The sequence below is a fragment of the Drosophila nasuta genome, chromosome 3 (assembly GCF_023558535.2).
Source record: "Drosophila nasuta strain 15112-1781.00 chromosome 3, ASM2355853v1, whole genome shotgun sequence".
Taxonomy (NCBI): Eukaryota; Metazoa; Arthropoda; class Insecta; order Diptera; family Drosophilidae; genus Drosophila; species Drosophila nasuta.
The window spans coordinates 2743941-2766805 of record NC_083457.1 but is presented as its reverse complement, the minus strand read 5'-3'; the positions used below and the strand labels follow the sequence as shown (position 1 = coordinate 2766805).

At 34.4% G+C, this 22865-nt stretch overlaps 4 protein-coding genes and 2 long non-coding RNA genes across 6 annotated transcripts; 3 read left to right on the top strand and 3 right to left on the bottom strand.

Annotated features, from left to right (window-relative positions):
• Positions 1–365: 365 nt before the first annotated feature.
• LOC132793050 (uncharacterized) lies at positions 366–774 on the top strand. Its single transcript, XM_060802646.1, has 2 exons — positions 366–575; positions 637–774. The coding sequence occupies exons 1-2, from the start codon at positions 366–368 to the stop codon at positions 703–705; spliced, it is 279 nt and encodes a 92-aa protein (XP_060658629.1). The 3' UTR covers positions 706–774.
• Positions 775–3477: 2703 nt separating this feature from the next.
• LOC132792418 (uncharacterized) lies at positions 3478–3954 on the top strand. The gene is made up of 2 exons (XR_009633001.1): positions 3478–3603; positions 3662–3954. It is a non-coding gene; the product is annotated as an uncharacterized LOC132792418 (long non-coding RNA).
• A 1860-nt stretch (positions 3955–5814) lies between these two features.
• On the bottom strand, positions 5815–6423 carry LOC132791938 (uncharacterized). The gene is made up of 2 exons (XM_060801072.1): positions 6282–6423; positions 5815–6213 (listed from the first exon to the last, which is right to left on the bottom strand). Exons 1-2 carry the CDS (start codon positions 6336–6338, stop codon positions 5896–5898), a joined length of 375 nt encoding a protein of 124 aa, XP_060657055.1. The 5' UTR covers positions 6339–6423; the 3' UTR covers positions 5815–5895.
• Positions 6424–7488: 1065 nt separating this feature from the next.
• On the bottom strand, positions 7489–8236 carry LOC132792030 (uncharacterized). The gene is made up of 3 exons (XM_060801230.1): positions 8126–8236; positions 7907–8026; positions 7489–7835 (listed from the first exon to the last, which is right to left on the bottom strand). The coding sequence occupies exons 1-3, from the start codon at positions 8180–8182 to the stop codon at positions 7536–7538; spliced, it is 477 nt and encodes a 158-aa protein (XP_060657213.1). The 5' UTR covers positions 8183–8236; the 3' UTR covers positions 7489–7535.
• Positions 8237–10282: 2046 nt separating this feature from the next.
• Positions 10283–10736, bottom strand: LOC132793446 (uncharacterized). Its single transcript, XR_009633122.1, has 3 exons — positions 10611–10736; positions 10392–10511; positions 10283–10323 (listed from the first exon to the last, which is right to left on the bottom strand). It is a non-coding gene; the product is annotated as an uncharacterized LOC132793446 (long non-coding RNA).
• Positions 10737–20887: 10151 nt separating this feature from the next.
• LOC132790696 (uncharacterized) lies at positions 20888–21630 on the top strand. Its single transcript, XM_060799333.1, has one exon. It carries the CDS (start codon positions 20996–20998, stop codon positions 21512–21514), a length of 519 nt encoding a protein of 172 aa, XP_060655316.1. The 5' UTR covers positions 20888–20995; the 3' UTR covers positions 21515–21630.
• Positions 21631–22865: the final 1235 nt, after the last annotated feature.

Genomic DNA, 22865 nt, shown 5'->3' with positions numbered 1-22865 from the left:
TATTAGCGTTGCTTGTGCTGAATGAAGCGTAATGATGATGACTTTCTTCAACTGATTGATGGCTGAGAGAGCGTGTTGGCGAAAAGACAATTTGCGATTTACAATTTACAATTTTTGAGAATTCACATTTCATACATACGAATATATCGCATTGCTCATACGCCACGTTCGCCGAGAATCTATGTATGTTATATTTAGAAAACGCATATGACGCTGCAGATGACCAATTAAATTTTTGTATAATTCATATTTCACGACTTTTTTTATGTCACTCATGCACCGGAAATACCCCTGTGCCTGTCATTTCAATGTATCTTTTTTATATATTGGGTTTTTTTTGGGATTCTTTTCTGCATTCAGTCGCAATGGATCAGTGGACGGGTGTGCATCGAGCGTTTATAATACGCGCCTATTATAGAAATAACGATTCCATGAGCAGTGCCCAAAGAATGTTTAAGAAACACTTTAGCATTTATCAGGTGCCACCCACGAATGTCATCAAGTCCTGGCTAAGACATTTCGAATGTACCGGCTCCTCGCAAGGCGGCAGTTGCATCTCGCGTTCCTCCATTCCTGTAAGAGATTCAAACAATATGAGTGTCAATATAAATAAATAAAATTGCAATATCTTTACAGCAAATCTTCTGCACAATCTGCAATCAGTGCTTAAGTAATGAGAAGAACTTCAACAGCTCCGTGAAATAGTCCAATTTAGTATAGAAAATTATATTTATAGAATTTAAAATAAAATGCTTTTATTGTATTAGCTTTAGCTGTAGCTTTCGATAATAATAAACATTTTTGCTAATTAACAAGTTGTGTTGAACATTTCAACTCAACACTGTCCACAGTCTATCAAACGCTCGACGTTTGTCTCTCGGGGTTCTCGTACATTTGTTCCCCATGCTTGGCTAGAGATCAACGATTCGCTTGGTTTCTTTAGAAATTGAAATTCTTTTGTACGATATTCTAAATGACTGACAATGAAAAATTGCTTGCAATGTATAAAATGCATTTGAGTTGCGGAATTTCTTTAATACAATGTATGTATTTAAAACTTGCAATACTTTTTTTAAACATCTATTAATTACAATGACTTTCATTTATGTATAAGAAACTAATAGACCATCGAAATTATCTGCTCTATTAAGAATACGCCACTTTTATAAAAACAACTCTTAACTATTATATTTCAATTTCTATTGAAAAGAAGGATAAATAAATGTTATTTTTCTATTTTAATATTATAAATTGTTACATATATAATAATAATAAAAAAAAATAATAATAATTTGTAGTGTTTATAATAAAAACATTAAACATAACTGACAACTTCTTGTTTTTAATTTGTATTATACGCATTTAAAATAAAAGCTTATTATAATTTTGTGACTTGCTGTAAAAAAAATTTACACAAAATTTTATTTTCTTGAAATTTTGTTTTGAGCTTAAATTTTTCTTAAACAGATAATTTGCAGTTATTGTAATTGAATTTGTTGATTTCATATCTAAGAATAAAAGTTAATCAAACATTTTTCGTGTGTTTTAGTTGCGTCTAAGTTCTCATTGTGTCATTCTTAAATATGAACGATATAATAAAAAAAAACTCGGAAATTCAAGTTATGAAAGGATAAAAGAGTTTGGTAACTACCTTCAACAGTGGAATAAGTAGTCCTATGACTTTAAAAAAAGTCTAAGACTACATAACAAAATTGCGCAATCGAACTAGGTTCAAGTTTAATGATATTATACATCGAAATATCGATTACTGGAGTGAATAATCGATAAGATAGTCGGTCATTACGCATTATATTGGTAAGTAATTTCATAATAATAAAGTTTAACCTTATTGGGTCTCAGTCGAAGAGTAGATCGAATAAATAAGTGTAATAAAAAAAAAAATATACTTTTTGCTTTAAGCTTAACGCTTATCATATTTCTCAGATATTTCATTGCATTCAACAATCAACATGCGGAAATTTTTTTCGGAACGCATGTTGAGGAAATGGACAGACATCTGTTAGCCAATTAAATAACATTCGACGATGCTGCTGCGGATTACCACCATCATATATTGTTGTTCATTGTGGTCAATCATCTGGCGTCGCCTTTTGCTGTTCTCGAGTAGCGTCAATTGCTCACAGTCGGTATCGATATCGATATATCGGTATCGCCCCCTTCAACGACTCCACTTTGGAATCATATATGTATACAAGTAGGTATCTTCGGCTTGGACTTCGGTGTCGCCCTTGATCACAATTATATCCTCCGCATGCTGAAATGTCTGTGCAAAGAAATCACAATACTGCAAAATTGCCACGTCACAAGTCAAATTGTTAAAGCAAAGCTCTGGACTGCACGACCTCTTCAGCTTTTAGGGCCGCCAGCAGGTAAAGATGCTTATTGAATTGTGGACAAATAAGAGAAATTGTGCAAAAAACATCCTTGTGGGATAAAAAACAAACAGTATTTTAACAGAATAGCTACAATCAACTTATCGAATAGGTACAAATATTAATATAATAATAACAAAAGTACAGTCAAGTCATGCTCGTAACACGTACCAAGGTACGCTGCAAATTTGTATTTATAATTGTCCAAGAGCAAAGTAGTTTGAAAACTAACAATTTTGGAATTTCTTTCGCCGTGGAATTCCTTCTGCACAGCAACTACTTTGAGTTGTTTTGGCGCAGTTTGTCAACATAGAATGCATTTCGTTTTTGCCTTTGTTAAATATATATTCACTTAAAATGATTTATAAATAATGTGTTAACTGTAATTGCAAAAAGTGCGTTCAGTTTTCTACATTTCCATATGTACATTTGTTCAGTAAGTAAATGCGCAAAATATAATACTTTTGAATTAAAAAATGTATTTAAATTACGATTAATTAAATAAAGACTTAAGTAACTTAAGTTTAACAAAATTCAAGTATTTTATTTGATGAATACATAATAATTAATTTTTAATGGAATTATGTAAGTGAAAGTAAGCTAAAGTAATGTAATGGAATATGGTTAAAGGAATCTACTAAAATTTATAAATTTGTTTTTCTCGCTTTTCTGAACTGTTGTTGTTTTTTGATTTACTAATGCTATTTGCTTCGCAAATATCTTCATCAACATCAAATGTGTAAATATAATCGGTCATTTTTCGTTATCAATTATGATATTGTGCAGCAAACACATAATTTTAATTAATAAATTTGCCGTATCATTTATTTTTATTTAAATAGTCAGTTGGATAAGGTGTGATTAAATAATTTAATAATAACTGGGATAAAACAAAGAATACTGCAGTATTGTCAAATCACACATTTCTTTAATTTGCAACGGCTTTTTTAACGCTCTTTGAAACAAAATTCCCCTATTGCCGTGACTGCCTTTAAAACTTAAATAAATACGAATTTGCAATTTGCATCAGCAGCACTTTGCAAAACTAAAACTTGGTTATTATTAAAGTTTCAGTCTATTTCTTTGAGGCTTCCCTGTTGGGAATACGTACGACGAGACAAAGACAAAGTCTTCAAAATACCTTAGAAATAAATAGCTAAGTAGTCATTCTAAATTTGATCAATATTCTAAATTACAGAATTATATATTGGTAAGTAATTTCGTAGCCGTAACTTCTTTCGTTTTAAGCTGATTTTCCTATTTTGCAGATATTCTATTACGTTCGACAATCAACAAGTAAAATGCTTCCTTGGTACCGTCAGCATCCCAAGGTCTGGTTTCATCTCGTTAAGAGGGATTCGGCCTTTGAGCAATTTTGCAAATGCTCCCTCATGTTTTTCGTTGGCATTCTGATACTAAAGCGTTTGGGGCGTGGATTGCCTTCCCTGAAGCTAGTCGAAACTTACCTGATGCCGAAGAAGAGTTAAATCAATGTTGTTGTTGTTTGTAAAATATCAATTCCAACTGTGATCAACAATTGATTGAGTTTAAAAAACGTAAACGTAAGAGTTTTTTTTTTAAGTGCATAAGTTTGGTTACAGTTTGTTTGTATGCGAGAAATTAAAATTTAGACTTAATATATTTATTTATATTGATGAATGCAACTATCACTAAATATACTAATAATATGTGAATACTTTTAAAATGAAATGTTATTAAAAGGTAGAATATTTGGAATTAAATTAAGATTAGGAAATTGTTATATTTTGGATTTAACAAAACAAGACAAGTATCGACCTTTTCGTCTTATGTTAGTTTTACCCACATTCGTTTTTTTTTAATTTAGTTGTTTCGAGGATTCGTTAAGTGCAAAAGAAAGTTTCAGAAGTCCATTTTGTGACTGCTGTCTTGTGTCTGTGACTCGGGCGAGTTGAGCCTAATCAAAGCAATCAAAGTCGAAAGTTTTCAATATGCCAGCTTAAGATCTTTAGAGGCTTGTCATTTCACCCTCCAGTTGCTCTCTTTGCACTGTCAGCTTTGGAAGGAAAGTGTAGCATACATATATATATATATAGCACATTGGATGGCATTGAGATGTTTTTGGGCTTGTGCTTTTGGCACCTACTGAAAATGTCCACTTGAACGGGGGGAACGTGGAAAGGGAAACGGGAATGTCATCAAGCTGTCATGTTATATCAAATGCAATAAGTACAAGTATGTTTTAGGCCCTCTCTCACTAACTGAATGACTGACTCGCTGACTGACAGCGGCTGACTGGTGCAGAAATGGAGGAGGAGCACAGGGAGGCGGGGAAACTACCCGGCGTAACGGTTATTAAGGCATTATGCTTACAGATTACAATCGAAAGATGCGCATAAGGTTTTACGATACAACCGCTGTGTATTAGTTTGAGTTATATGTGGGCCCCACATTTTTCGCGGCAAGCAAATAAAATTAGGTTAGGCTCCCATCACCCCCTCTCCCACCCTCTTGGCCATCTTCGCCCAGACCAGTCTCTCGTTCTATCTGACAGCCACATGAAACATAAAAAAATTCCCGGGAGAGGAAGCACGCCGGAAAGCAACGTCAACGCCAGAGCCAACGGGTCCTGGTATCATAATTTCGAAATGACAGGTAATTTGGGGCAACAACAGGAATACCAGGTGAGAGTGTGCAGTGTGGAGCGGGGGCTCAGGAAGTAAAGAAATGAAGTGCGAGCGCCAAATGGGAAAATGATGCGAGTTTATTAAGTACCGTTACTCAAAATGTACAGCAAAAAAAAAAGAGAATAAGGAAGACGGGCGCTAACGAAATCCTCCCAAGAATTTATGATGCGCAATTTCCAAAATAAAGGCAAAAAAAAAAAAACGAAAAACTCAACAAATTTATATTGTAAATATATGAAGTGTGCGAACAGACACGCCCCCTTCTCTGCCACAGTAGAGTATAGTGGGCGGTACTTGCTGCTATCTCTCTAAATGATTTAAGTACATGAACATGCAACTAATGAGCAAAGCTCCTTCACCCGCCTCATATCTCTCCTCTAGCCCACGATGGGATCCCATCGAGGACATAAACATTACTTGTCTCGTGCTTGAGGTTGCGCTACTTCAATTGAAATTTAGGGTGCAGCTACGTGTTTATCGAGTAGCACATTTTTGAAAAGGGTCCAAGTTATCAATGGTGATTTTGGTAGTTTTGGCATTTGTTTCTACATCATGCGAGAGAAAAGTTGAACCAGGACCGTGTCAACTAAAACATAATATATGGGTAATTCCATGGTAATTCATTGCACCCACTGTTGTTCCTTTTTGCTTGGTTTGGTTCTGTCTCAGTTTGAAGTCTTCTGCAAACATTTCACGTTTGGGTGATGTTTTTTTATTTTTGTTGTAAACTTTCTTAAAATGCGGAATTATTAACATTTAAAATCAAATACAACACTTTTATTTATGTATATTTGTCATACAAGTGCGATTTTACAATATTTTTGCCCTATTTCGCATCACCATTGCCCCTGCCGGTGCTGCCGGTGTATCAGACGATTCATGATAATGTTGATCATGAACATGGCTAAGACACGCTGGTCACGACGCATACTACAGAGTCCGTCAGCTATGTATTGAGCAGTCAAGCCACATTCTATGTCCGCATGATCGACGCTGCTGCTGCTGCCGCCGAAGTTTCGAATTGACATTGACATCGATGTCCCGCCACTTAAGATGCGCTGCGACTCCGATTTACTGCTAGAATCCGCTTTCACTTCGCCGCCGCCGTTTTGCTCTAACACTTTAGTAGCTTCCACGTTATGCTGAACTGACTCCTGCAAAAAAAAAAAACGCGGGGATAACGAAAATTTATTCTTGTCTTTTGTTGCTACACGAAGCTAACCTCATCCATCTCTTGATCGGAAGTTTTCATATTTTCCGGCTGACATTCATTCTCCATTTTTCAACTCTTCTGCGGATCAATAAAGGTAAATACAGTTTTGTCACGTTTTTTGTTAGCAATAACAACTAAGAAAGCCCTTACGTTATCGATAAATCATGTATTTAGCAATCCATACTTTGAAGCAGTATTGCCATACAAAAAAAAAATAACGATAGGCGTTAAAAAAAACAGTAGAAGCGTTTAACAGTTTTTAGGACAATATCATAATTTTTTTTTTAATTTATATATTTCGAATAACGATCAGGATCAATTAATATACACATTAATATAATACATAGTACATTAATATAATACATATAATACATAATACAATATACATAGATTACTAAACATACCAGACTGTGGGTCTAAGAAACTAAGACCCTCTTGCTATCTCCCTAAATGATTTAAGTACATGAACATGCAACTAATGAACTAATATCTCTCCTCTAGCTCACGATGGGATCCCATCGAGGACATAAATATTACTTGTCTCGTGCTTGAAGTTGCGCTATGTCTCTGTTTTCTTTCATTTTTTCGACTTGGGTATTTTATTTTTAATCAATTTTAAATAAAATTACCAAAATATTAACCAAAATAGGTCATATTTTCAGAATCATTGCCGCATGATCATGATGATGAAATGATGCGGCGGAAGGTTCTACTAAGTGGATGCAAATCAGTCTAAACAGGATGAACAGCATCTTCAATGATGCGAGAATTCTGAAAGTTTAGTCGTAACCTGGCTATTATTCCGATATTTTTATCGAGAAAGTGCGATTACGATAACAATCATCTGATTATGGCATACATTTTTGGCGCTTTATTATGAGAATACATACATATGTGTATGTTTACTGCTTTTCCAATCATTAAAGAGAAAATTGAGGAAAAAAATATAATGGACACAGGAAAATGTTTAAATAGATCAAATCGTTTCAGAACGAGTTGCTTAATGTAATGTGCACGGAATTATGTAATCAATTAATGGTATTAATAAATTACATTTTTTCATTGCACCCAGTATCAAATTACTTATTGCATCTCTTTTTTTCTTGGGTTGGTTTTGTCTTACTTTGTAGTTTTGAAATGTTTGGGTGATATTTTATTTTTGTTATATATATCCTTTTTGAAAATATTGAATTATTAACATTGGAAATGAAGTACAAACTATTATTATGCGTCATATAGGGGTGTTTCTCCAATATTTTTGCCCTATTGCGCATCATCGTCATCGCTGATGGAGTTGAAATTGGGCATGATGGTCAATATACGATTTTCGTGGCCAAGGGCGAGCGTCGAGCAGATAATATACTCTGCTAAGAAACGCTGATCGGGACGCATGCTATGGAGTACGTTAGCTATGGATTGAGGAGTCAAGGCACGATATCTCTCCGCACTATCAATTTCGAGCCTGCCGACGATTCGAACGCGCCGCGACCGTGGTTCCATGCTGGAATCCGGTCCACTTGAGATGCCGGAATCAGATTCCAATTCGCGGCCGTAAACTGGCTCCTGTAAAAAAATATACATATAGGAAAAGCAAAACATTCGACTTTCGATCTTTGCTGCTACACGAAGCTAACCTGAACAATAACGGCGACGACGCTGTTGCTGGTGACGTTTGGAATTGAATCCGCTTCCAATTCGCCTCCGCCGTCTTGCTCTAACACTTTAGCAACTTCATTATCATGCTGAACTGACTCCTGCAAAAAATGCACGGGGAAAATGTGTAAATGTGTAATGTAATATGGGACGTCAAAGCTCTCGACTTTTATTTTTTGCATTTTTTATACTAAGCTTACCTCAACCAACTCTTGATCGGGAGTTATTTTTTTTTGGGGCTCACAGGAATTCTCCATGTTTAAATCTTCTGCAGATCTGCAAAGTCCGTCACGTTTTGCTAGCAACTAACAACTAAAAAATTCCTTATGTTATCGATATATCGATCACGTCAAAATTGTATATCCCAATCCGTACATTGAAATAGTATCGCCAAATTTAAAAAAAACTAACCGATAACCGTGAGCTTTTCACGGCGGAAAAAAGGACAAAACATTTATTTATTTAAGTTAAACGTACAAAAAAATGTTTTAACCGTTTTTAGGACAATATCATAGTTTTTTTTTCGCGGGGAAAACGAAAATTTATTCTGGGACGTTAAATCTCTTGCCTTTTGTTGCTACACGAAGCTAACTTCATCCATCTCTTGATCGGATGTTTCATATTTTCCGGCTGACATTCACTCCCCATTTTTCAACTCTTCTGTGGATCAATAAAGGTAAATACAGTTTTGTCACGTTTTTTGTTAGCAAAAACAACTAAGAAAGCAAAAAAAACCGGAAGAAACGTTTTACTGTTTTTAGAACTATATCATAGTTTTTTTTTAATTTATATATTTCGAAAAACGATCAGGATCATTTAATATACACATTAATATAAACGGGTCTAAGCAACTAAGATCCTCTTGCTATCTCCCTAAATGATTTAAGTACATGAACATGCAACTAATGAGCTAATATCTCTCCTCTAGCTCACGATGGGATCCCATCGAGGACATAAACATTACTTGTCTCGTGCTTGAAGTTGCGCTACTTGAATTGAAATTTAGGGTGCAGCTACGTGTTTATCGAGTAGCACATTTTTGAAAAGGGTCCAAGTTATCAATGGTGATTTTGGTAGTTTTGGCATTTGTTTCTACATCATGCGAGAGAAAAGTTGAACCAGGCCGTGTCAACTAAAATATGTACATATATGCAATTTTAAATAGCAAATTTTCTTTTTATTACACATAGTAGTTTTATAAGCTTATCTTACAACATTTAAAAATAAATGTAAATTTGAAACGCTGCATTTCGTTAAACGATTCTTCTGTATTCAAAATACATACATTTAAATATTGTAAATGTTTCAATTTCACATAGCTCAATTGTTTCAGAACATAAATTTCTAATACTTTGTTCATAGCTTATTCAGTCTGACCGCATCAATGAAGGCAACATTCCATAATCTATTTAGACCAAGTGCATCTGCTTCAATGATGTAGTTATGTGATGCAAATGTTTACACCAAAACTGCATCACGCGAATAGTTTAGGGCTGAAAAGGTAAACGAACTCAGGCAGGAAGAAAAATAATGTCAAATGCACTAGAATAAATCAACCCAAAATTAGCAATTTAATAAATTATGCGTTACTGAGGGCATTCAAAAAATTGTATGTACATATTTACAAATATTATTTTTTTTATTCATCAATTAACTTTACTTATTTCCGTTTTACATCAAAATAAGCAACTCGCTCTGCAACGATCATATTTCTTTACAAAGTTATCTAATTGATCGTCTTGGCGATTATCTTTAAACATTTTTTTATGCATCTGATGAACAGCATCTTCAATGATGCAAGAATTCTGAAAGTTTAGTCGTAACTTGGCTATTATTCCGATATTTTTATCGAGAAAGTGCGATTACGATAACAATCATCTGATTATGGCATACATTTTTGGCGCTTTATTATGAGAATACATACATATGTACATACATATGTGCATGTTTGCTGCTTTTCCAATCAATAAAGAGGAAATTGAGGAAAAAAGTACAATGGAAAATGTTTAAATAGATCAAATCGTTTCAGAACGAGTTGCTTAATATAATGTGCACGGAATTATGTAATCAATTAATGGTATTAATAAATTACATTTTTTCATTGCACCCAGTATCAAATTACTTATTGCATCTCTTTGCTTGGGTTGGTTCTGTCTTCGTTTGTTGTCTTTCGCAAACATTTCATGTTTGGGTGATATTTTATTTTTGTTATATACTTCCTTTTTGAAAATATTGAATTATTAACATTTGAAATGAAGTACAAACTATTTTATTATTATGCGTCATATAGGGGTGTTTCTCCAATATTTTTGCCCTATTGCGCATCATCGTCATCGCTGACGGAGTTGAAATTGGGCATGGTGGAATCAGATTCCAATTCGCGGCCGTGAACTGGCTCCTGTAAAAAAAATATATAGGAAAAGCAAAATATTCGACTTTCGATCTTTGCTGCTACACGAAGCTAACCTGAACAGCAAGAGCGACGACGCTGTTGCTGCTGACATTTGGAATTGAATCCGCTTCCACTTCGCCTCCGCCGTCTTGCTCTAACACTTTAGCAACTTCATTATCATGCTGAACTGACTCCTGCAAAAAATGCACGGGGAAAATGTGTAAATGTGTAATGTAATATAAGACGTCAAAGCTCTCGACTTTTATCTTTTGCATTTTTTATACTAAGCTTACCTCAACCAACTCTTGATCGTGAGTTATTTTTTTTTTGGGGTTCACAGGAATTCTCCATGTTTAAATCTTCTGCAGATCTGCAAAGGTTAATACAGTTCCGTCACGTTTTGCTAGCAACTAACAACTAAAAAAATTCTTTATATTATCGATATATCGATCACGTCAAAATTGTATTTCCCAATCCGTACATTGAAATAGTATCGCCAAATTTATAAAAAACTAACTGATAACCGTGAGCCTTTCACTGCGGAAAAAAGGACAAAACATTTATTTTTTTTAAACGTACAAAAAAAGTTTTAACCGTTTTTAGGACAATATCATAGTTTTTTTTTTCATTATTGTGAATTATTTCGAGTGTGTTATTATTTCGAAAAAAATTAATAATTGATGCAATGGCTGCATGTTGTGCAACGATCATTGCCCATGCAAGCCTGTTTGTTTTGTCTATCGTTTTTATACCCGCTACCCATAGGGTAGAAGGGTATTATAACTTTGTGCCGGCAGGAAATGTATGTAACAGGTAGAAGGAGGCATCTCCGACCCTATAAAGTATATATATTCTTGATCAGCGTCAACAGCCGAGACGATCTAGCCATGTCCGTCTGTCCGTCTGTGTGTCTGTCCGTCTGTCCGTATGAAACACTGGATCTCAGAGACTATAAGAGATAGAGCTATAATTTTTTTTCGACAGCATTTGTTATGTTTGCACGCAGATCAAGTTTGTTTCAAATTTTTGCTACGCCCACTTCCGCCCTCGCAAATCAAAAAAATCGAATAACAAGCGTAATTTTAAAGCAAGAGTTGCGAATTTTGGTATATACAATATTTACTATAGTGGTTATGATTCCTGAAAATTTGGTTGCGATCAGATAAAATTTGTCGAAGTTATTAAAGAAATACTTTTGTTTGGGCAAAAACGCCTACTTACTAGGGGTCTTAGTTGCTTTGGCTGACAATCTGGTATATTGTGCCGTCTATGGTATATTTTGAATGCGGTACTATGTCGATAAACCCAATATACCATTTGGTATTTTTTTTAGTATTTTTGCAGTATATTTGGTATATTTTGAGAAAATACCGCAAAATATGTTTCTTTTATTCAAAATGGGTAGCGGGTATCTCACAGTCGAGTACACTCGACTGTAGCTTTCTTACTTGTTTTTTTTTTCAAATGGGAGCGCAAAGTAAAGCCACGTGTTTTCATAAATGATAAATTGTAGAATTAAAACTGCACTTGCAGTACGATTGATATCTGTATTTTGGATCGTGATTTAGTCAATTGGATTCAGTTAACAATTCAGGCAATTTTAGCCGCAAATCGAATTTTGCTTTTCGGGATCTTAACTTTAATGAGTAACAGCGAAATGAGATTATATACGGATAGTATTTTGATGAACATAAAGAGATGGTAATACGGTTTTGGATCCAATGCATTGTTTAAGAATATGTAGTTGTGTTAACCACAAAAACTAAACAGATTTTTGAATAGAGATTAACAATTTTCCGGCTAGATAAAACAAGTAAGAAAGCTACAGTCGAGAGTAGTAGAATCTGAGATACACTCGGCCTCATTCTTTAAATATAAATATACAGGATGTATTTGGTATATTTTGGTAGTACTAAATTCAAGGTATAAAATAGAATACTAACCATTTTATTCATTATAAACATTATTATTCTTGAAATACATATACCAAATACATAGAATGTAGGTACCGAGAAAAAAAGGACAGCTCTTTCAGCTGACAAATTTTGAGGGGAATGATTCCGCTATAAATCAGCTTTCATTCCGCTGACGTTTAGTACTACCACCTTTTCGATTTAGATTTTAGAAGTAAAAGTTAGGGATGGCACATTTCTTTATCGGGATTTAATGGGAGATTTCAAAAAACGGCAAACCAAATTTTTATTGTTTTAAATTTAACTAAATTAATATAACAGCTTTGACGTAAAACAAGTTTAATTACAAAAATATTTTAATTACTGTGCAAGTTGTGAATATGTTTGAGGGAACTTATGCTTCTGTCAGGTTGCGTCTTGAATGCACTTGATTACTCCCAAAAAGAGTTGCCAAAAATTGGTAAATAAGTCTAAGCGTTGCACAGTGGGCGATTTGGTTTCGCTAGCGGCATTTAATTTATAACTGCTATACTAAAATAGATGTCTTCAAAAGGTTTTTTTTCAGTGATCAGAGAAAAGTCATAGATTTTTTTAAGTTAAAAAATTTTTTATATATATATATATATATATATATATATATATTTTTTTTTAATTTAAAAATAAAATTTTGTTAAATATATTTTGTTTTACTTTTATTTTTTTTAAACTTCAATTAACAAATTTCATTTGTAAACTTTATCTAAAAAATGATGGGATGATGGAAAAAAATGGGATGACTTCTAAGTGAAATACTAAAAAAAGATCCCTTTTTGGTACTAACACTGTGCCTAAAAAGTACCATAGTTTCAAGGCTAGCAGGTACTAGCAGTTAATATTACACATTTTGGACGCCACTGATTCACACTTTCGGCTAATAAAAGAGTTAGACTGAATCCACTTGAATAAAGTAAGTTCGACTCCACGAAAGACAGGTGTACGCTAATCCGGACTCGTTGTTAATACACTGAATTACCACTACGTTTTATGAGCTACACATTTATAGACCGGTCACAAACATTGCTTTTTTTGTAATACATACCTTGAAGATAATAAAAAGCCAAACTTTTAACAAATTCAATAAAAATTGTAAATTTCCGAGGAACTCGAAATCAATGCGCGAAAAAAGAAAGAATTTTCTAGAGCTCTTTGCAAAATCATATGGTGTGTTTGACCGTTCACAGCTGATGATCAGTTGATCGTAGAGCTTTTAAAACGCTTTGATAAATCTAATCAAAGCATCTGTTGTCGACTAGTGAAAAATATCAACGCTTTTTTAAATTTCAAAATTTAAATTAAATGCCGCTAGCGAGACCAAATCGCCCACTGTGCGTTGTTAGCTACTTTTTTATGTATTTCGAGATAACTTTTGAATGTTTTATAAATTGCCAGTTATCAGTTAATTGAATAAATAAATAAACTTTTAAATTTAAAAATTAAAACCATTGCTTTTAAAACGATAAACATTTAATGAAAATCTATAGTAATTTTATTTGACTAGGTGACAGCCATGGACATCCAAGTTCAAAATGGTTGGTAAAATTGCTAAAAACCTTAACAATTTTCGGATTTCTGTGGCACCATTAAAATTTTCGAGCGGAATTGCTGTCAACGGAATCAATTCCGCTGGCGATTTCTGTGGCACCCTTGACTAATTTATTTTTATTTAAGAAACTTTATTTTGTATCTTAACTATAGCTAAATAGATATTGCATTAACAATTATTTACCTTTAACAGTAAGCCCATAAATATTATTTTTCTTTAGATTTCTTCATTAGTTCCAAAAGTTTATTTTTTCCATAACCTTTGCCTTTCCAACTTTCACCTTCATCCAGCGAGTATGTTGCATTTTTCGCATAGTCGACATTTGGGGCTTATTGTTAGAGGGTTGTGCTTACAACAATTGGCCCATTTATCAATATGAGGAACGGCGTGTGGCGCTGCTTAACGAGTTGCCATTAAAATCGCTGGCTACGAGTATATTGATGTGAATATGGTACATGTATACGAGTATTTATTGTAACATATCTTTTCATAATGTTGGATTATCTACTAGGCACATGTCTTGGCGAGGATTTATGTGTGTCAAGAATCAAACACACACACACACACACACACACGAACACACAAACACACATGCGTACTCACAAGAGGCAATGTCAGCTTTAAGCTCTTAGGAAATTGAAATCTTAAGCTTTATTGTTTTACTGCCCTCGTCGTATTCTCCGCACAGCACTGTCAGCTCACCCGACAAATATAAGAATGGCAAAAAAATAAAATCAAAAGAACAGAAGAGGACCGCATGCAAAGCAAGAACTTCAGGACGACAAACGAAGTGAATAAAACTGCAGCAAAAGCAATTTTCATAAATATTTAATGGATAATGGCGAAAATAAGCAGAGCCCAACGAAAGACTCTTCGTGCCCCTGCCCCATGCTCCCCTCCCCCTCCACTGCTTCCATTTTGCCTTCCATCTTCGCCGCTGCCTTCTCACAAATGTCTGACAGTTCCTGAGGCTCTGGATGTATTGTAATGTTTTGTATAGATATATGAGCAGCACATATGCCGCAGCAATCCCCATCAACATCATGTATGGCCATCAGAACTACAGTGAAGCTCGACCAGTGGGAATTATCATTTTGTGAAATAAAGTTAAGGTATAAGTGCAGTCAAAAGAGATGAAAGTAGAAAACAAAATTGTTGATTGATATTCATTCTTTTTAAAATAAATAAAATATTTCAAAGTTTCTTCAAAGTTCAAAACAAAATGAATAAAAAAACGAATAATAATAAAAATTATCATTGTAAAACTATAAAATAAAATAACTCAATTTTGTACAAATGAATGAAGCAGTCTTAAGCATTGAAAATAAATTGAATTAATTTTATAATATATTGCATATGATGGAAGTATGTTTGTGTTATATTTATGTAATTGTTATAATATAAAAGTAACATACTATATCTTTTAACCCTATATAAAATAATTGGTGACATTTTTATTGCATCACATTAAATATTTGATATCTTCTAAACGATTCATTGTAAAATTATATGTATAAACAAATTTAATTCAATTTTATTAAAGATACCATTTAATTAAATTGCGTCCCATTTAACTGTTGATACCTTCTTGATAAGCATTAAAAATAAAAATATGAAAAATTAAATATAAAAAATAATATATAACATTTAACACTTGATATCTTCCTCAACATTGAATTTTTGTTCAGACTTGAGTTTTCCGTTAGCGCTACAATTAAATATTTGCTATTCTAAGTAAGAATGAAAGTCAAGTTACCGTTGCTTGACCGTAGCATATGAATCTCGGCTTTTAGTTGGTATCATTAAATGAGGATTTCGCGTTGAAAATGCACAGGAAAAACTGAACTGAACGCGCTTATTGTTTCTGCTGTTTGTGCTGGCCAAAGTCCTTCAAGAGAGCCATAACAGGCGGCAAAAATCATAACAATAAAAACGAGACAGTGAAGTAGAAGTAGAAGGAGAAGGAGAAAGAGGCGAGGAGATTGCAGGCATGGCGATGAAAGGAGCGATGGGCGGAAGGTGTAGCTGCTCTTACTTAATCGATGATGATGAATAATTGATTCGTGCGAAGCGCCCAAGCATGGAAATGAAAATGTCGGTGTGGAGGGAGAGAGGTGGGGCATGTAATGGGTGCAAGGCTGGCTGGCAGATTGCTGCTGTCTCACGTCCTCACTCTCTCTGTCACACAGAAAGCTGTGTCTGACTGTGTGTGTTGTGTGTGTGTGTGTCTATCTGTCTGTGGCTGTGTGTGAGTGGCAAATTTCAGGAAACGGAAATGGCAATTGCAGGCAACGCAAATGTGAAGTTGTGCGCTAAATGAAATGCCAACACAGGAACAGCGGCAACACGGCAAGAAACACGGAAACAGCAATGTGGACAGCAAAAGTAAAAGAACGAAAACAAAGGGAAAGCGCAAAGCGCGGAGGAAAAGCCTAAAGACAGCGAAAAAGACGACGAAAGTGAGGAGGAGAGAGACACACACAGAGATGGAAGGAGATAGACATAAAGTGAGCTTGAGAATAAAATGTGCCAAGGTGCAGTTTGCTGCTATTTAAATTTCATTTTTAGTTTCACTACTTAAATGGATTTTCTCAAGCAGAAAACCAAAACGTAATGCAGTGAAAGTTGTTAGCTATTCCAATTGAGGTAGGCTAATGAAAAAATGCAGTTAACAAATGACTTTTACTGCATGTGTATTAAAAATAATATACATTAGTTCTGCTTTTTAAAAAGAATTAATGCTGATGTTTATTTTAACAAACCAAGAGACTGTCGATAGGAATTTCATTTGGCCAAAGGAAGGAGGAAAAAATTTTCGAGTCTGTTCGCCCATATTAACAAATATATTCCAGATCCCACAGGTCCAGATTTATAGACACTATAGCAAGAGACTTGGTGGCTAAATTGTCTAGGTCCCTCAGGTGTGTAGGAAGTAGAGCAACAACTTTGAATTTAAGTATAAATAACAATTAATGCTTAAACTTATGTTAGAAATTATATTTTAAAAGGGTAACAATTAGAAATGTTATATTATGGCATTAATTACCCGTTATTGTGGTATATTATTGGTACATTCTCGGAATATCTCAGCAATCAAACGTGTTTGGAATTTTATTAAAGTAGCCAGAACGAATCTATAAATCCTATATATATGTAAGTCAGCTGCAATTGAAAACCATTTCGTAAAAAAACAAGTAAGAAAGCTACCCATTTTGAATAAAAGGGAAACATCGCGGCATTATTCCTAAAATTTACAAACAATATACCACAAAAAATACTAAAAATACCATGGGGTGAAAAATATATATACCAGACTGTCAGGCAAAGCAGCTAAGACCCCATTGTGGGCAAATTTTCTCATACAACAGTATTTCTTCAATAACTTTTACAATTTTTGTCTGATCGCAATCAAATTTTCGAGAATCAAAAATTTCGTGGCAAAAATTTGAAACAAACTTGATTTGCGTGCAAATGTAACAAGTGCTATCGAAAAATAGACTCTGTGATCTAGGTGTTCATATAGACGGACGGACAGACAGACTGACGGACATAGATATGTTATATCGTCTCGGCTGTTGTTACCTTATAGGGTCGGAGATGCCTTCTTCTGCCTGTTACATACATTTCCTGCCACATGTCCCAAAGTTATAACACCCTTCTACCCTATGGCTGGCGTGTATAAATATATCAGAAAAATTGATTTCTGTCAAATGAAAAACTTGTGTTAAATAACTCTATTTCTTAGAGAGCAAATTGCGATTGGTTTGAAAATTGCATTTTGTAACACTTACTATATATACTTTTACAATATTACTGGTATATTTTTAGTATATTTTAAAATGGGTGGTGTTTTAATTTTTGTTATACAAATAATCTTGTATTATAAATTGAGTAAAATTACATTTTTATTTAAAACCATTCCCAATAAATTTATATTATACTATAATTAAGTTCTATTTAACAATGTATAAAGTATGTTATTAATCGAAGCACTTAAATACAAATATGTACGTGCGCATTAAATATCCCGAATTGCGTTTGCCTTTTTGGTTATGTCGCTCGTAAAATAGCTGTGGATGAGTTGATTGCTCGGTGCTTGCAGCACATAGAGTACCATAGTGATATGTGTGTGCAACACACACCGAAATGCTGCATGCCAGGCGAGGCGCTCCGGCATTGTTCGATGCACAAGAACAATGCAGTTTGGTTGGCGATTGTAATTGGAACAGGCCTGGGGAATGGTTGCAAGTGCAACTGCAACTGCAACAGCAACAGCAGCAGCAACAGAGATGCTCGGCATAGATATCCGACTGTAGCTAATAATACGCATTTTGCTTTAACGGGACATTTGTCCCCAATCTGGCATGCAACTTTTGCTGCAAATATGCAACAGAAACAGCACTCGCAGCGACGCGGCTGTTGCTGTCGTCGTTGTGGAAAGGACAACGACAACAATTGCTGACAGGCTGCTGATGTCGCTGTTGCTGCTGGCGATGTTGCCGACGTTGGCGCTCAAAATAAATTGCAATTTTATCGCGTATAATTCAATTAAATGATTTGGTTTTTGCTTTCGTCTGCTTTTGCTTTTCACTTTTACATACGCATCTCTTTCTCAATTCGGTTTTTTTCTTTCATTCGTTCTTATTTTTTACATTTATTTTAGTTTTTCAACTGACACTCTCGCTGCGCTTTTTTGGTGATTTATTGTGCATCGCATTGTCTGCTCCGTCTTCTATCTTTCTGTCTGTCCGACTGTCGGCTGTCGGCTGTCGCCTGTCTGTCTGTCCGCCTGTCTATTGTGTCTGCTATCTAAAAATAAGCGTCAGTGCCGCACTCGAATGCATATTTAAATTGTTTGGCTAAAAATCGAGTTGCAGACAGACTGTCCAACACCTCCCCGCCCGTTCTATTCCATGTGTTTGCCTAGCGCTTTGCCACAAAAATTAGATTTAAATATTTTGGCATTTTCCATCAATTCTCTGATAATGCACTCAGGCTCTGTCAATAGTCGTTGCATGTGAACTTTCGTTGCAAAGCCAGGAATGTGGCATGCTGATAGCAGCAGCAGCAGCAGCAGCAGCATCAACAGCAGCCGTGCTGTTTTTTGTGGCAAGCCAAGGCAAGGCATTCGATCAACCATCGACTGCCGTCCACATTTTCAATCATTTATGCGGCAATCACAGGCAGCTTCATTTCCACACGTACGACTCCGCTGCTGACTTGCTCACATGCTCATTGCATATCCTACGTCCTCGAAAGGAATATGTCACACATTTTGCCAAAATTACGGCAGCAATATATTCTTGTAAATCAAGAAAATTTATATTCCTATCAACAACTTTTACATTTACATTTTTCGATGATTTAAATCGATTGAAAATTATTATTAAAATTAAAAATGAAATAATGTAAGTAAGAATTCAATTTTATGAATTTGAAGACAATCAATTTTAGAAATCTAAATGGTGTCAAATATTTACAAATGAATTCTATATTTTATAGCTATTAAATATCTTTTACAGTGATACATTGCTGTAATTCAAGAAAATTCCACCCAATATGTTCAACCAATTAATTACGGCGCAAATTTATATTAAAATTAAAGAAAATATAATAAAATTTATAAATAATTTTGATGTGATCAAAGACAATGAATGATACAATCAATTAAAATTATGTTGAATAATGAATATAATGCTTCTTTTTAAATTTTCTCATTTGTATTTAATGATTATGTGAGTCTATTACAGAAATGATTTAATACCAATTATACAATACAAATCTTTAAATCAATTATAAATTAAAAATAAAAAACATATAAGACAATCAAATTTACAATCATTTGAAATTATTCCAATTATTTACAAGAATTTATATTCAAATTTAGCTTTAATGTATCACCTAGAGTTCTTCTTTTTTGTATACCTTGCATAAAAAGGGATTATGTGAATCTGTTACGCAAATCACATGACATCGAGTGCACAAAATAAACCGGTGAATATTTGTCAAACATTTACCATAATCCGTTTTATGAAAATTGTATTTAGAGCACTATTTGCAGAGTATTTAATCACACATACATTCGTCTACATGTAGAGAAGCGACAAAATAAAATTCAATTCTTTCCCCTGATTCGGAGGCTAAAATCAAATTAAGTCAACTGCATAAATTGACTTTTAGTGCGATTGCGAAAGTTATGCGAAAATGGTAGCACGAATAAAAATAGCAAAAAAGGAATGCAATCGATAATAGCTGACATAGATAGATCTGTGTTTTTGTCTACTATTTTCTCAGTGTTTTTTTTGGGATTTGATGCAATTTGTTGACATTAAATGAAAACACATAAAATTTTTATTTTCTATTGCAGAGAATATATTTAGTAGTTTAATTTAGTTGTAAATAATGAATGTTTTTAAAGTTTGTGCTAAATATGGATTTACACATATATCACATCTCAATTGGAATCGATGTTTAATATAATATTATTATAAAACTTTACACTGTTTTATCTTTTGTCTTTAGGTTGTGTTTATAATGAGTGCCACGTTGAGTTTTATCTTCTGTCTTAAATTTTAAGTATTCATCTAAAAATACAATTTTAATAGATGTTGTTTTTTTTTTTTCAAATATAAAATCCTAAACTATTTCATTGAAACAAATAAAATTTGATGAAAATTGAGTTGATAATTTTTTTTTAGAAAAAGTGTAAGCACCTTTAAATTGCATTGTAAGGGTATACGATATGCAAAACTCTTTGAATCGAAAATGGTTTTGGACTATTTTGTTATTATTTGTTGAATATTTATCAGAATTTCAATTAATTCATAAAAATGCAATTGCACGTGTTGCTTGAATTGAATTACGAAATTTTCCCAATAAATTTTCCATGTAGCTTACAGAAAGCAAGTGCAAAAAAAGTGAAGCATACTTTTGGGTGAATCAAAATAAATAGCAAATAAATTGAACTTTAATATACTCGTAAATAAATACTATAAAATTAAATGTCAAAGTGTGCCAGAAAAGTGTAATAAAATAAAACTCAAAATGAATTGATTATTTAATACATCAAACAGGCTTTGAGAATTTCAGCTGGCATACAATGCTGAAATTATCACTCGATTGTATACAAACTGAATAAAAGCAGTGAATAATATTAAAAATCAAATATTTATATATTTAAAGCATGGCTTCATCTAGCCTTGAGATGTCGGAATTGATTTCCAACCAGAATCGAACCTCTCATCTTGCTCTGCCCGATATAAAGCCAATTACCGATGCTCGCAAATATGTCTCAGATTCGAAGAATTTCAACGGCAGTGTCGAGAAGGCAACAGAGTTCCTTGCTGGACAAGAGAAACAGTGTCTAGATGTGATCCAGCTACTCAAGGAAGAAGTGCACTCTAAGCTAGATGCTTTGCATAAGGTAAAAGAAGATCTGCTGGCACTGCAGCGTCAGCTGGCTCAACCAAGTGACAGTAAATTCGACAAGGTGTTGGTCAAGTTTACCGATGAGACGGAGATGAATGAATGCGAGGTGCCAGATGCTTTGGCACGTTACAGCATAAAGATGAGTTCACTGTATAGTGAAATTTTGGGGCTCGATAGCGACGTGGATTACGTGTCTTATTTGGCCAGTGTTGCCAGGGTCAACAAAGATTTTGTTGGCAAAGTTAACAGCAAAACTCCAAAGATGAGGATTTAAAACACATATTTTAAACATTTTACTTGTTTTAATTTATGAAATTGAATCAGACGACGAAGACCACACAAAAAACACTTTCCAAATTTAATGTCATTGCAAATAAAAAGGTAAAAAAAAAAATACTAGAAAACTTAATGCTATACAACTTTTGCAGTTGCTTGTTATTAGATATTATTTATTGTCATTGCAAAAAAATTGGCTAATAAAAACTGATGAAAACTTAATGCTGAACTAACTTTATATACAAATGATTCAGTTTTATTCATTTTTGTTGTGTTTCTCTTATTGTTTTTAATATTTATTTCTTTTCATGCATTTATTTTGCATTGCTTAAGACTAAAATCATCTCTTCTGTGCACAAAGCTAACTTCAACTCTGTGCATTTGCAAAGTTTTAGCTTTCAACTTGTTTCAACATTTTCTTCTAATGCTTTGCAGTCTTAAGACTCCACAGCACCCACAAACACGTACATATACATACATATATATATGCACACCTTAGGTCCGAGTGGAGCTTCATTTGCATGCTCCATTCATGAATAATCCGTGTGACACTTGCGTTTTATGGCTTTGCATATTTACGAGTTCTAGGCGAAAAGGAAGAGGGATTTGTTGCTGGAGAACAGAGGGGGAGGAGGGGGGACGTACAAACAAAACTGCACTCACTTGGGAGCCCAACAGGTGGCGCTGCAAGGCACTTTTTCATGGTGAATGTCGACGCTGATAGCGAATGTAATTATTATACCACCAGCCTGGGTAAACGGGAAAAAGAAATCGGAAGAGGATTTTGGATGAGGGATTTGAGGTTGGGGGATGGGAGGACTGTTCGTTGTTTGCTTTCTACTGGCAGCAGACTTTGAGCGCATAAACGCCTCTAGTTATGCAATAAATAAAAGTTGTTGCGATTGTTGCGCCAAACGTTGCCCAGGCACTCAGCCATTCGACTGGCCGCCATGTTTGCGCACAACTGCAAGATGGCGTCCGGCATCCGTTTTTTCCCTCTTCCTCGATTCGAATTGCTGTTTGCAACACTTTCGCCAGTTGTTATTGTTGTTGTTGGATTGTTGGGTGTCTGCAACAATTCCGTTTGACAAACTTTGCCCGTTTTTGTGTTGCTGCTGTTTATGTTGCTGTTGTTGTTGTTGTTGCTTCTGCCCAAACTTCCGTTGTCGCCACGCTGCTCAACTACAGCTTCCGTTTTTGGGGCCCAAAATCTTCTCCCCTCTCGCCTGGACAGTTGGCTTATTTAGCTTTGGTTTAATTCGCAAAACAGCGCATTTAAGCGCTCTGTAATTTACTACGTTTCTCGCAGTTGCAGCAATGCCAAAAGGTCAAAGCGTTGCCTGAATAAT